At 42.5% G+C, this 14,633-nt stretch overlaps 3 protein-coding genes and 1 long non-coding RNA gene across 5 annotated transcripts in view; 3 read left to right on the forward strand and 1 right to left on the reverse strand.

Annotated features, from left to right (window-relative positions):
* Positions 1 to 5,377, forward strand: MED23 (mediator complex subunit 23). The gene is made up of 15 exons (XM_020947083.2): positions 1 to 157; positions 231 to 324; positions 381 to 1,345; positions 1,412 to 1,498; positions 1,557 to 1,759; positions 1,818 to 2,194; positions 2,257 to 2,431; positions 2,492 to 2,980; positions 3,034 to 3,360; positions 3,421 to 3,644; positions 3,702 to 3,784; positions 3,841 to 3,985; positions 4,044 to 4,701; positions 4,761 to 4,901; positions 4,961 to 5,377. Exons 1-15 carry the CDS (start codon positions 113 to 115, stop codon positions 5,178 to 5,180), a joined length of 4,233 nt encoding a protein of 1,410 aa, XP_020802742.2. The 5' UTR covers positions 1 to 112; the 3' UTR covers positions 5,181 to 5,377.
* LOC110178240 (trypsin-2) lies at positions 5,173 to 6,852 on the forward strand. Its single transcript, XM_020945294.2, has 3 exons — positions 5,173 to 5,830; positions 5,895 to 6,102; positions 6,152 to 6,852. Exons 1-3 carry the CDS (start codon positions 5,542 to 5,544, stop codon positions 6,765 to 6,767), a joined length of 1,113 nt encoding a protein of 370 aa, XP_020800953.2. The 5' UTR covers positions 5,173 to 5,541; the 3' UTR covers positions 6,768 to 6,852.
* On the reverse strand, positions 5,832 to 12,055 carry LOC147644425 (uncharacterized). Its single transcript, XR_015270745.1, has 3 exons — positions 11,872 to 12,055; positions 6,190 to 6,772; positions 5,832 to 6,112 (listed from the first exon to the last, which is right to left on the reverse strand). It is a non-coding gene; the product is annotated as an uncharacterized LOC147644425 (long non-coding RNA).
* The window catches only part of nahoda (DOMON-like domain-containing protein nahoda), a 24,921-nt gene continuing 18,030 nt past the window's right edge, over positions 7,743 to 14,633 (forward strand). For both annotated transcript variants that reach the window (XR_002320037.2, XM_020962567.2), the window contains exon 1: positions 7,743 to 8,580. The gene's annotated coding sequence lies outside the window, so the exon portion shown is untranslated. The remainder of the gene's footprint in view (positions 8,581 to 14,633) is intronic.

Below are 14,633 nucleotides of genomic sequence, written 5' to 3' on the forward strand. Positions count from 1 at the left end.
TATAGCTAAGTCTTTAAAGATTCTGACCGAAAATGAACTGGTAACACTGTTCCTCACCGGCTAAAGACGCGATTTTGTTTATGCACTCTCGAAAATGCGAAAAAACGTTTAAATGGATACGGAAACACAAGTTCTTGACGCCGTCAACGAGTTCTTGGTAATACCCAAGGTCCTGACAAGGGAAAAACCACCTGATGATTATCCCCCTCTCTCCGATTTACTCTTTGCAGAAGGTGGACTCCATTGACGAGGCGTTTGTGAGCGTCATTGTTTTCAAGCCAAACGGTGAGCAGGAACGGGCCACCAACTTCGCCAATGATCTAGGTATGTAACCGGCTCTGAGAAATTCTAGCAATGCTAAAAAGAGGCTCCCCTTTCAGTCACGGCCTTCGGCAATGTGCCTCAAGAGAACCGGGACCAAGTACTGCGGCAGTACCTTCTGCGGGCCGCCGGAGCGTCTGGTTATCACATGAAAGTGCTGATGGCAGCGCTGGTTAAGCTGGTGGATTCGCACGTTATTACCGCGAGGATGCTGTGCGACAAGGTGCTGTTCTGCGAGAAACTGGACTTTGAACATAAGAACTTCTGGATCGAGAGCTTCCGGCTGATCAAGCGGGTTATAATGCAGGTGGACTATAAGGGCGTGCGTGAGATCATGAAGGTGTGCCGCGACAAGGCACAGTGGTTTCCGCTCAACGTCAACGTAACCTACATGCCCCAGCTGCTGGCCGTGGAAGATATTCTGCGTTTCATCTTCGACCGGAACAACTGTCTGCTGCCCGCCTACTTTATTGCCAACGAGATAATGCGTCCATTTCCCTACCACTGGAAACTTAACAGGCTGATGACCGACTTCGTTGAGGAGTTTCGTACCACAGCGCAAATGGTATCTATCATCGGTCACCCCAGCATGCTGCCGATTGTGGAGCACTTCGGCTACGCCGATCATATGATGAATTCGTGGCGGTTGGACCACAACACTCTAAAGTTTAACTTCAAGGGCAGCCTGCCGTATGAGCCTGAGCTGCTGGAGGAGCAGAAGCCCTTGCTCCGCTACGTTCTAGAGCAGCCATACTCGCGTGAAATGGTCTCCCAGATGCTTAACCTGCAGAAGCATCAAAAGCAGCGCTACAATGCCCTGGAAGAACAGCTGGTTAACCTCATAGTACAGGCAATGGAGATGACGGAGGCGACCGATGCCACTGCGGGCAGTGGCTTCAATGCCTCAGACGAGCAGATCACACCGTATGAGTGGGTGTGGCTCCATCTCTCCTCGCAGTTGATCTACTTTGTGCTCTTCCAGTTCGTTAGTTTTATGCATATAGTTCTGGCGCTGCACGAGAAGGTAATTCATAATATTATAATTAATTTCCATTTCAAGATAAACTTCACATTGTTGGCTCTTTTACAGCTCTCAAAGTTGGAGCTCCGCAAAGGTCGTGATCAACTTATGTGGATCCTCTTGCAGTTCATCTCTGGCAGCATACAGAAGAACCCCGTAGGATATTTATGACTTTACACAGAACAAACATTTCTCTAAAGACCTTCCTTTGTAGATCACAAACTTCCTGCCCGTCTTCCGGTTATTTGACCTTCTCTATCCCGAACTGGAGCCACTGAAGCTGCCTGACATAAACAAATCCTCGATGGTCCGCCACATGGCCCCCATTTGTGTATGGATCCACCTGATGAAGAAGGCGCGAGTGGAGAACATGAACATCACACGACCGCTGCCCATTGCGCTTAAAAATCATTATGAGTAAGAACTATTTTCATGTTCTATTTAAGGTTGTAATAATTGATTTTCTTCCTCGTAGCTTCCTTCAGCATGTGGTCACGCCCAACACCATGATGAACATGACTATGGGCAACGACTTCCGCATCATCCTCATCTGCAATGCATATTCTACGAATCAGGAGTATTTTGGCCGACCGATGGGCTTGCTGTTGGATGCCCTTAATGGGACCTCGAAGTCACCGAATGGCTCCCAGATACCAGCCGTTACCTTCTCGGTTACGGTGCTGGATAGCCTGACGGTACACAGCAAAATGTCGCTTATCCATAGCTTTGTCACGCAGATGCTTAAACAGGCCCAGACCAAGGGACAAGTGCCAGCGGCGGCGCTTTTGGAGACCTATGCCAGGCTATTAGTTTACACAGAAATCGAGTCACTTGGCATCAAAGGATTTTTGAGTGAGTATAAGAATAAATATAATTTTGACTTGCCAAATAATAATTTAATTTCCTGAATGCAGGTCAACTGATGCCGACGGTGTTTAAGAACCATGCCTGGTCCATGCTGCACACCCTGATGGAGATGTTCTCATATCGCCTGCACCATGTCCCCACCCACTACAGAGTGCAGTTGCTATCCCTGCTCCACTCGCTCTCCTCCGTGCCGCAGACCAACAAAATGCAACTGAATCTTTGGTGAGTTAGATTTGATTCCTGAATAAGTAACTTTAGTTAATATTCCTATGCCTTTATCAGCTTTGAGTCCACGGCCCTGAGACTGATCACTAGCATTGGTTCGGCCGAATTCCAGCCGCAGTTCTCGCGCTATTTCAATGATAAGTCACCCGGCGCCGTAGCGTCCAACGAAAGCGAGGAACTAAACCGAGTGCTCATCCTCACATTAGCTCGATCCATGCATGTCCATGGTGGCGGCGATGAGATGCAGGGCTGGTGCAAGGACTTTCTCTCTAACATCATGCAGCACACGCCGCATTCGTGGCCAATGCATTCCCTGGCATGCTTCCCGCCCGCCTTAAATGAGTACTTCACGCAAAACAACCAGCCGCCGGAGAACAAGCAGCAGCTAAAGAAGTCTGTGGAGGAGGAGTACCGCACGTGGACCTCCATGACCAACGAGAACGACATCATTGCGCACTTCTTGCGACCAACCACGAACCCGCTGTTCCTTTGCCTACTCTTCAAGATTATCTGGGAGACGGAGAACATCAGTCCAGTGGCTTACAAGTTGGTAGCTATGCGATTATAATTGTTCTTGACATTTATATTCATTTTTCTAGGATCCTAGAAGGTATTAGTGCGCGTGCTTTATCCACGCACCTGCGTAAATTCTGCGATTATCTAATAGCCGAGGTGGCCAGCTCGTCAGATGGCCGTGACTTCATCCACAAATGTGTAGATACAATCAACAACATGATCTGGAAGTTCAATGTGGTGACCATCGATAGGGTCGTACTCTGCCTGGCCCTACGCACGCATGAGGGTAATGAGGCACAAGTCTGCTTTTTGATCATTCAGCTGCTGCTGTTGAAGGCCAGCGAGCTGAGGAATCGCGTCCAAGAGTTCTGCAAGGACAACAATCCTGATCATTGGAAACAAAGCAATTGGTAAGTTAGTTAAGACTTACATACCTAAAGTTATGTTTTGATTGACTTTTTCGTGTGTAGGCAAGACAAGCATCTCTCCTTTCACCAAAAGTACCCAGAGAAATTTGCTCTGGACGAGTCTGCATCGCATATTCCGCTGCCCGTCTACTTTAGCAATGTGTGTTTACGCTTTCTGCCCGTTTTGGATGTGGTGGTACATCGCTTTATAGAGCTAACCATTACGAATGTCCATCAGATTCTCGGCTTTATCCTGGACCATCTAAGCATATTGTACAAGTTTCACGGTGCGTATACGATACATTTTATGTAAGAAATTAAAATTCACAATAATCCGTCTTCAGATCGACCCATTACGTATCTCTTTAACACTTTGCACTACTATGAGCGGATCCTACGCGATCGACCCGGACTGAAAAAAAAACTGGTAGGCGTCTTTATCTCTTTAAAATGTATATTTTCTGTAATTAATTATGGCTCCAGGTACACACAATAACTGGTGCCTTTAGTGAGATTCGGCCTCCCAACTGGAGCATTAGTGAGGCGTATAAGGCATACCTGCTCCAAGACACGATCTGGGCACCCGAACTGAGTTACTACATGAGCTTGATCCGACGCTTGGCAGACAGTGAGTTAAACTCTGATAAGTAGTGGCTTCAGCTTAAAACTTCTGTTGCAATTTTCAGCCATTAGTGGAAAAAATGTTTTATACTCCACGGACTGGCGCTTTAATGAGTACCCAAATGCCCCAACCCATGCGCTTTATGTCACCTGCGTGGAGCTGCTGGGTCTCCCGGTGGCGCCTGGTGTGGTGGCCAAAAATCTCATCGATGTGATAATCAACGGCTATGCGGTGATTCCGCAAAAGGAGATCCACAGTTACATCAATGCAGTGGGCATTGTTTTGGCCGCCCTGCCCGAGCCCTACTGGAGTGGCATCTACGATCGGCTGCAGGATATGCTCAACACACCCAATATGCTCAATTGGACGTACAGATTCAATGCATTTGAGCTTTTCAATTTTAAGACGGTGCGCGAGGGTATGCTGGAGAAGAGCTATGCCACTGTCCTTGCCGTGGCGCACTCTGTGTTCCATCACATGGGCGCTTTCAAGCTGGCGGCGATGACCAGATACCTCAAGGAGAAGCTGAAGCCCTGCGTGCGCACCGAACAGCAGCTGTTGTATCTGTGTCATGTGTTTGGACCCTTCCTTCAGCGGATTGAATTGGAGAAACCAAACGCGGTGGCCGGCATAGCAGTCTTGCTCTACGAGATCCTGGAGATAGTAGACAAGCATCATGGTCCAAAGCCACTGATTTACATAGACCAGATATGTGATTTCCTGTGAGTAAATGGATTGCGCTTGCTGTCCATGCCTTTTTCACCTTTTCAACCCCCTATAGCTATCACATCAAGTACATTCACGTGGGTAACATTATCAAAAACGAGTCGGAGGCCATCATTAAACGCCTGCGTCCTCTGCTGCAAAAGCGTCTAAGGTTCATAACACATCTCAATTTGGAGGATATTCACACGGAAAAGAGGTAAGAGTGTGTGGTGAGAATAAGTTGAAACACTCAAAATCATTTTCCTTGTCATTTAGTGCCGAAAACAGTGCAGTATCAGGCCAAAGCCAATCCCCACTGCAACAACAACAGCAGCAGCAGCAACAACAACAACAGGTGACTGCTATGCAAACCACTAGTGTTCCTTTGGGCAGCGGTGGCAACCCCCAACAGCAGCAAATGTACATCCAACACATACAGCAACAGCAGCAACAACAGCAACAACAGCAACATATGCAAAACATGCGTCACAATTAAACTAGATAGACCTTCCAAGTGCAAGCGGACGTAGATACCTTAAGCTTAATTTAAATGTAGTTTTATTCCATGTTAAGTGACGGTTATTTGCATTTATTGTATCATTGTATCCAAGTCCGATTTCCATGTACTGTGTAAACTTTCTCAGATAACTTAAGCAAACAGTAAAGAAAGAAACACTTTCAATTTTAAACATATTGATTATGAGTTCTTAAATTTATTCCTGTTCACTTCCTCAATCAAAAGCTCAGTGAGTCACTAACGGAGTACCTTGTTATTCTCAGTAAGAACCTAAACTTAAAGCTTATCGCTGCTTACCTGAGGTAGCAGCAGTATTAGTAGATCTGGTCAGCCTCAACTGATGCTCTCAGTTTCGCACACAAAGCCTACGGCAATGTATGTGCTCTCCGGATTTCGATGGATGGTGGTGCTACTGGGTGCAGTCGGCGTGATGGCCGAATACTGCGACAATGGAACAGGCGAGTGCAAGGAGCTAAGCGGCACAGACTGTCCAGTGATATTCTACAACCAGCATTTGATTGGAGACAGCGTGAAATTCTGCGATGAGTTCAACGACATTGTTTGTTGTCCCATACCGCTGGACCACCAGAATCTTAAACCTGTGGAGGAGGCAAGGCCGTTCGAGAAGCGTAAGCCTGTTTGTCAGTATTTATTGTTAACATTATTGATAAATAGATTTAAATACGTTATCAGAGTGCAAGCAGTATAATGCGGCCCGAGAAGCCTGTCGCTCAACTCCATTTATTGTAGGCGGCACAAAGGCATCTGGTCGGGAGTTCCCCTTTATGGCGTTGATTGGAAGCAAACGACTTAACAAGTCCTCTGTGAGTTGGGACTGTGGTGGCTCTCTAGTGCACCCCAAATTTGTTCTGACTGCGGCTCATTGCCTGGAGACAGACGAGTAAGTAGCCCTAAGAGGTTCATGCAATAATAAATAACTCCAAATCCAGGGACAAGGCCCAACGATTGGATCCCAACTTCGACTCACCAAAGTTTGTGGTTCGCCTGGGTGACCTGGACTATAACGTTACCACTGATGATGCCAATGTGCAGGACTTTCGAGTTGTCAACTATGTGGTACATCCAGGCTATGATGACGATAACGAGGATCGCGGCTCTAAAAATGACATTGCAGTGATCGAACTCGATCGGGAGGCTGTGTTTACTGATTACGTGGCGGCGGTTTGCCTGCCACCAAGCAGCGGGAACGAATACCAGCAGGTGACTGCCGCTGGCTGGGGCTTCACCGAGGACGGTGTGAAGTCCACTCACCTGCTGAAGGTCAGTCTACAGCGATTCAGCGACGACGAGTGTCAGAAACGACTGCGCTTCGGTATTGAGACCCGCACCCAGTTCTGCGCTGGATCAATGACCAGTGAAAAGGATACCTGCAATGGAGACTCCGGCGGACCAATCTTCGTGCAGCATCCACTGTATCCGTGTCTCAAGCAATTGATTGGCATCGTTTCCTACGGCTTGGTGTGTGGAACTCAGGGATTGCCAAGTGTCTACACCAAGGTTCACCTCTTTACCGACTGGATTGAGAGCATTGTGTGGGGCAATTAAGAATCCTGTTGAACAGAAGGGAGAGTTTTACTTAAGATATAGTTGTAGGACTATAATATAATTAAAATAAAGCATAAGAAAAATTTAGAATGAAGAACTTCTTGGGACTTTAATAAAATAAATGTTCTGACTCCAAAAAATGTGTACTTTAATGAAGTGTTTATAAATAATATAAGTAAACAATTTCACATATAGTACTTTGTTCATTTTCGGTGCTATTTTTTGTAAACCTTAGCATTATATTATATCTTTATTCAGAAGGGTGCCATTTAGTGTAAGAGTCATTTTCAAACATTTAAGTCATATATATTCTTGATCAGAATCGACAGGTCAATCTAGCCACGTTAGAAGGAAAACAAAATTTCACCAACTTTTTGAAATTTTATAATGGGTTACATCGTTAAAAAGGTGAAAATTTAACCAAAATATCAATTTTTTTACATTTTTAAACTCAATATGCAGATTTGTTAACGTAATAAAACCTAGCACAGAATTGTTTTCCGAATTGAAATTAATGCATTTTTGACTTAGTTATGATGATTTAAATATCGATTTAATCGATTTAAGGCAAGGGTAACAATCTTCGACTTCCCTAAAGATAATAAAAGATAATAATTAGAAATTTATTCTTTTAAATCTTAGAGAAGAAAGTCTTCGTAGAATATACATAAAAGAATAGTTTTCTGTGAGCTGGCAATAAGCGGCATAAGCCGCGCTTTCAGCTTTGCCAGATCCAAGAAAAACGTTTGCTAAGAAAGCTTTTTCAGCTAGAAGAATTTAAAAGCAATGTTTTGAATATTTTACAAAGCATAGCATTCCAAGAGGCATTTTATTTTATAAAGAATTTTAAATATATTATTTAAATATTTAAACCATCAGTATTGTAAAGCGAAATAAAAAAAAGTGCCAAGAACTCGTCTCACCTGCAAATCGCGTCTCGAAAGCTCTCTCTGATGAAAAACAAGTCCAGAAAATGGCTCAGGTGGCAACACTACCTTTCAGTTCGAATCTCGAGCTCGGATCGCCTCACCTGCAAGCCCGTTCCGATCTTCAGTTTCGATCGGGAAGTGCGGACGCGAGGTCTTGGTGTTCTTGAATATCGCCCATTGCATTTCCTGCCGTGTGCCCCGCGGTGTCGTCAGAGTTACGAGCCAGAGTCCGAACGTCGGATCTGCCGGAGCGTGGATCCCCCGGATCGTTGCCGTCGTCGTTGTGCAAGTGCGCGCCAGTCACGTACCGCCGTTGCAATCAATCCAATATATATTTTAGCCATAGAAGAGCAACCAATAAGAAATATTCCAAAAATATTGTAAGAAACAGTGCACCTTCAATGCTCGTTGGTTGATTGATTAACACATCACCTCCCACCCACACAAACAGGGAGCAAAGTATCGGAATTGGAATTCGAATTGGAGGTGGAATCGCTTCCATTATTGCAATTGCAATTGCGCGGTGTGCATCATCATCAGCGGAGAACGTTAAAAGTGCCGCGACTGCATTGTTTTGACTTTGATCGTGTGTGTCGTGGTCTTTGGTTGTCGGTTTTCGGTCTTCGGTCTTCAGTCTTCCCCCGCCGCTCGATCTTCTGCGCCCTGTCCTCCAGTTAATGCTCCCCACTCCAATCCAGCGGAGCGCGTGCGTGTTGTAACTTTTGATTAGCTCCGTAGCTGGAGTTGGATTTGCTCTGGGATTCCGATTCGGATCTTCCAGTGCGCTTGCGTTTTTCGTAACTTATCGCCGCCCACATCTCTTCCAGTCACTCTTGCATTCGCCGCCTTCGACGCCGCCGTTGCGGTTCGTTCTTCTTTCTCAGGTGAGCGAGCTGTCTTGGAATGTCACTTCCTTGCAATGGAAAAAGTCTAAAAAAATAAGGGGTAGAAGCAAGGAATCTGTGGTTGCCAGTGCTTCACATGACAGGATTTAAGGGAATGTCTCTGCTCTGCACTGCACTGCACTGCACTGAACAAAAAGGTTTAAGAATAGTAAAACTGTCGAAGAGAATATCTTTCATTAATAAGTAAAAAAAGCGTTAATTTTAAATCGGAAAGGTGTCCTGTAATAGTTATTATTAGGTTAATAAATCTCCAAACAAAATTTAACCTTTTAAGAAATTAAAAATTTTATATTATATTTATATTGAAAATTTTAACGAAACTTCGAAAAAATTAGTAGTGGCTAGATCAATCCGGCTTTTGATTCTGATCAAGAATACCAAGAAGAAGAAGAAGATCAAGACTTCTTCACTGTGTTTTAAGCTTCTGACTAAATAATAAATAAATATGGAAAAGTCCTTGAGTATTTTTCTCTGTACATCAATTCTCCTTGAGGGTGTGTCCACGAGTGTGTATTTTATGCAGGAAGATGGGTAAAAAAAAGAAGAGACAGGAATGCCCACTGAATTGCCAATGCAAATGGGCGCTTATTTTGAAATTCCCTGCACATGCCAAGGCGGATGATGGAAAAAAGTGAAATTCAGCAAGAAACCTTTTGTAATTAAAGACACAAATATACTCACTCATACGAACACACACAGTGCCAGGCATAATTTATTGCATATTAGCGTTTGGCGTTGCTGTTTGGCAGCTGACAGCTGCTTTTGGGATTGTTTCTCCGGAGATCGATGTGGGCTGCTGCTGCTGCCGCCAGATTCTATTCTTTTCTATAGTTCTGTGGCAGATGAGATCATTCCTAAAAGCCCAGACCCGCTAAATCGACCAAGAATGGTCGAAAATACATGGCAAAATAAAATGCCAAATCGCGTATACGCTCTGTAAGTCCATTAATCACGGTCGAATAAAGAGAAATGTCTTGAGCTTGCGGCTGAGTCTGAGTCACCTGTTTTTTCGAACACTTCTTTAGCTTTCATTAGTCAACCTTATCCAGCGGCGGAATCTAATTAAATCCCCTTTGTTTTCATCACCTCGATAACTGTTAGCCATTTGTCCCTCTGCCTTATATTAAGCCGCTTAGCCAAGAGCCTGGCTAATGATTGACCTCTTAAGACTATTAGAGACAAGGATCTAGGTGTGAGTACATAGAAAAAATTAATGGAATCTATTGATAATTATTAAATTTAATTGATTTTCTTAAAAAGTTTAGAAATTACTAGGAAATTCTTTTTATTTTTAAATATTTTTTATAACCCAAAGCATCCTTTCTGTTTTTATCAATATAAAACCTCTCTAAAAACCATTAAATTTCTTGCTGTGTATAATCGATTTGACCAAAACCGTCATGTCACGCCAAGATTAGACCGCCAGCGTAATGGAGACCGGGCCAGAAGTGACCTTGAGGGTAATAACAAAACACCCGCGACTCGCGGCTCTCTTGGTCTTGGTCTTAGTCATGCCCGGAATGCAGCCGAGCAGCATTGGCAGCTGCAAAGGCCAAAACCGGATGGCATCCACCACCACATCCACATCCACATCCAAGTCTAACATCTAACACACATGAGTGTGTGTGGTGCACGTTGCTGTGGCTACCCACACCACGATTCTCGCCCATATCATTTTTAGGGGCATTATAAAAGTATTTACTGCCGCTCATATAAAGCTCCATTATTAACATACTTACACGCAGCAAATTCCAGCGCCCAATAAACAACAAAAAAAATGCCAATAAGCCCCAAAAAATAACAGCTTAAAACAAAAAGCCAAACGAAAACAAAACACAACTAAAGAAAACTAAAAACAAAAAGTGAGAATGTGCGAGGGCAAATGAAACGAGAATCAGAATCTGATCCGTCGTCGTCGTCGGGCAGGTTTGTCTAATGGTCGTCGAAGGCAGGCGGGGGACCTGGCACTTGGCTAAACAAACTGGTTGGCAGTATATAGAAATATATATGTATATGTATATATATATATATATCTATATACATATGTACATCACAGGTGGGGGAACCTTGAAGCGCATCTTGACTCTTCAGAAGTAATTTGAACCGTCAAAGTCGAACCGAAAACCAATTTGTAATCCGTGCACTTGTTCGGCTCAGAAACCTGAATAATATTTCGGTTATACTGTCAGTTTTATAACGAAATATTTCGCATTCATTTGCCAAATTATTTATAATGGCAGTTAGTTGAATTTTTTATTATTTTGTTTACGCTGACCACATATACACTCCCCAATGCTGCCGAGATGCTGCGCGTTCGTTGCCTAAGTCTTTTGTATCGAGCCCAAGTATATTAACATTTGAGCCGCGTGCTGCGTTTTCAATGCCGCGTGTTTGTAGGCAGCCCGTGTAAATGGCCATAATCGCACATCGGATTACGCAAAAGACCGTAACAAAATCAAACAAACCAGACAAACATCGGACGTACAGCAATCAATTGCCACGGCTTGGAATGCGTAAAACGTCCGCGAACTGACCTTAGATTTTTATGTTAATCGCTAGCCAATTGCTCCCAAAAAAAAAAAATATATATTTATAAACAATAAAGGTAGCTTACTTCGAGAATCCCAAGTGGGAATACCCTTACAGTTACCAATAGGATCATGGGTGATCATGTGGATCAAAAGAAATCAATCATAACTATATTAAATCGATAGTTTTATATGCTCATTTTGGGGTAAACCAAAGTCATAAATATGTAAAAAATGCATTAATTTAAATTCGAATTAGTTTTCTCTGTAAATCTACATATTACAAATATGCATATTAAGTTTAAAATTAAGAAAATCGAAATTTTTGGTCAAAATTTGAGAATTTTAACGATGTTAATAATGTTATAAAATTTAAAAAAAACGAACAAATTTCAAAATGTTCTTTTTTACCGGACATAGCTAGATACACTCGGCTATTGATGCTGATCAAGAATATATATGCTTTATAGGGCCGGAAATTACTCCTAAGAAGTTAATTTGTATAATTTATATATAAGTTAGGCTGTTAACTTGAGAATACGTACATATGTAGATATCCCTTGTATAAATTGCTGTATCACTTTGAATTAAAATTTTGTTACGGGAGCCATGGCAATAAGGGGAGTAATTGGAAACTAAATGAATAGCAAGCATGGCTGATCATTGGCCTGATCACAGCTATAGCATCTATATATGTTTGTATGTATGTATACATGATAAAATTGTCATTGTTAAGACATACCGCAGTAGAAGACACGTCATTGTTAACTTCCTTCCAGTGTAGTGTTATATTGTTGAAGACATGCATTTGTCTGTTCCTGATTATCCAGATGTATCGCATTGGTCGGATGATACTTTTGGGGTCGAAGTGCATTCATTATCACTATCACTACCGATGTTAACACTGGGAAGGCCACGCACAGAATGAGGTCAGAGGGAGAGGCACTGCCTGTATTTATAGTGTGTGGGTGAAGAGAACAGAGAATGTGGGAGGGCGAGAGGCAGAGCTATCTCGAGAGAAAGGGAGAGAGAGATAGAGAGCTATCACTACAGATAAACAAAGCAAGGATGGACATACCGAGAGTAAGCGTTAGAGAGAGAGAGAGAGAGAGAGAGAGAGTGGGAGAGGGGAAGCGGGGGTGTAATGCTTTCTTTCACCTATACATATTAAATTTACAGGCTTACACTCACAGACGGACAGATGGACTTGGCTATATCGACATCTGTTGATGCTGATCAAGAATATATATACCTTAAATGGCCGGAAATGGCTCCTTCGCTGACACAGAACCCCACAGAGTCTGCCTCAGTCCAAAAATTATTCAGCGATTCAGAAATTTGACGCGAAAGTTTTACTTAAAAATCATTTATGGACGAAATTAGTAAATATTATTTACGGGCATTTATGTATGTAAAGGTGGCGGACAGGTTTCTGCAACTCATTAATAAATTAACAGGTGGATGCGACTGAGATTGTCATTGCTATCGACAAGATGAGTTGGCACAAAGAGAATTCACATCTCTCGAATGATTTAATGTTTATAAATAAATACGATTTACGTCTCGATAAAATCCATTTATATGGCCAAAGTAACGTTGTAAACGTGATTATGACTATTGCGATAAATGCTATACCCTGAATTTATATTCGCAAATTATTCGAAACAACAAGATATCAGTTTAATAATTTTCCAAATATATATATATATAAAAAGAGGGAATTGTTGAATATTTATAACGTTAAATGCATATTCATAAGACATTTTATACATTTAATATCAAGTTCAACACGATATTTTTATGGTTTAACCATTAACGATCTGTTTTTAGGGTAACTAAAATGTTGGTTTAAGAAAAATACAAAACAACTACAAATCGAGCACCTCTTAACCTGTCTGCCTTCTAATACCTAAAGCCCACTCAGCCGAAACGGCCATCATTTAATCTCGACAACAGCTTGAAATGCGATCTTATAGACAAAGCTTACAAGTACTTACTCTGGGTGGCTCTCGCCAGTTTAGAGATCAAGTTTAACAACCATAAAGCGATGGCAAATAAACGCTTGTTTGTAGACGAGGCTTTAACCCTTGGATTCACCCTGACCCCGGCATGGGCGACCCAAGCCCGCGAAACCCGTGTAGCTCGTTCTTGTGAAAGTCAGCAGCAGAAAGTCGGGCAGCATCGAATTAAATTAATTTCAGAAATACATACATACTTATGCCGAAAGCGAAGCTCAAACTGGCTGCACCAGTTCGACGGGCTTACACGCTGCCATTATGCTAATCAAAATCGGAAATTAGTACAGATCGGAAGTGTGGGGGCTAGAGTAAGAGATACTTCCAAATATGGAATAATTTGTCAACTCAGTGATAGCTCAATTTTCATAATTGATAGAAAACCATCGAAAGTGACGGTCTGTTTACTTTTCCTCAGTTGCATTCCGAGTCGAAATCGAAGGTGAAATAGAAAATAAACACAAATCGATGAAAAACACTTGGGCTCAACGGACCGGGGACAACTTTCACTGCGAACCGAAGATGTCATCGCTATGTGGACTCCACCAATGGAATTGATTAACAATCATTAGCACTAGCCACAGGCGGGAGCTGTCTTTTAACAGTCACTATTTCCAGTCTCCTTTTGTCAGACAGAATCAGAGGAATTAATTTTAAATAAATGGGTTGGAAATGATAGGAAAATGGATCAAATTTAAAAAGTTAAGTTTGGAAAGCAATTTTTATAAATATTTTAAACTATAAACAATACAAATTTCAATCGCATTGCTATTCTTTTGTACAGGAAGTCCCCATTACAACACATTTACGGCTTACAACAGACCCTCTTATCCCTGTTAGTTCCCTATTAAAATAGGTTTCAATATCCCGCACTTAACGAATTTCTTTTTCCTCTGTGCACCGTGGTGGTAATTGTAATGAGCCAACTTGGCACACATGTTTGTCAATCACATATTATCGACGACGACGATGGCAACTCCCCGGCTCCAAGTTCGGTGGCGGATTCGTGGTGCGTGACATTAGAGTTGAGAAATTTTGCGCAAATAGAAATCCGAACGAAATGTTTAAGTTGAACGGCATAAACAGCAGCAGCGGCAGCACTCGTATAACCATCATGACGAGATGATTTTCGCACCACACAACTCACACAGCATTCAGATCTGTGTGTGCTTGACTCGAATCAAGTGGCCATTGGTATGGACCGTTAACAGCCTCTGGCCAAAAGCCACACATCACCCATACGCCGGGTGGTGCGACGTAAAAGTCCATCAAAAAGGCCCGATTAGAAAGTTAGTGTGCCGTGCTAACTGCTAATCAATTTCTATATGATTTTCTTTTTTATTGAACAATAAGAATGGCAAATATTTCTTAAATTTTAAGAATATGTTTGTAACTAAGCCCTCATTTGTGTTAGTCCTGCTGAGCCCCTATTTAAATAGAAAACAAATGGCTTTTTTAATTGAATTTGTTGAAAACTTAAGTTAATTGA

The sequence above is a fragment of the Drosophila serrata genome, unplaced genomic scaffold (genome assembly GCF_035046125.1).
Source record: "Drosophila serrata isolate PLE 108 unplaced genomic scaffold, ASM3504612v1 contig_184, whole genome shotgun sequence".
NCBI lineage: Eukaryota > Metazoa > Arthropoda > Insecta > Diptera > Drosophilidae > Drosophila > Drosophila serrata.

Coding starts and splice junctions, on each gene's coding strand:
- LOC110178240 (XM_020945294.2), top strand. CDS start 5,542: ATGCTCTCAGTTTCGCACACAAAGCCTACGGCAATGTATGTGCTCTCC. Junction 5,831..5,894: donor GGCAAGGCCGTTCGAGAAGC/GTAAGCCTGTTT, acceptor ATACGTTATCAG/AGTGCAAGCAGTATAATGCG. Junction 6,103..6,151: donor CATTGCCTGGAGACAGACGA/GTAAGTAGCCCT, acceptor CTCCAAATCCAG/GGACAAGGCCCAACGATTGG.
- MED23 (XM_020947083.2), top strand. CDS start 113: ATGGATACGGAAACACAAGTTCTTGACGCCGTCAACGAGTTCTTG. Junction 1,760..1,817: donor GCGCTTAAAAATCATTATGA/GTAAGAACTATT, acceptor TCTTCCTCGTAG/CTTCCTTCAGCATGTGGTCA. Junction 3,645..3,701: donor CATATTGTACAAGTTTCACG/GTGCGTATACGA, acceptor ATCCGTCTTCAG/ATCGACCCATTACGTATCTC.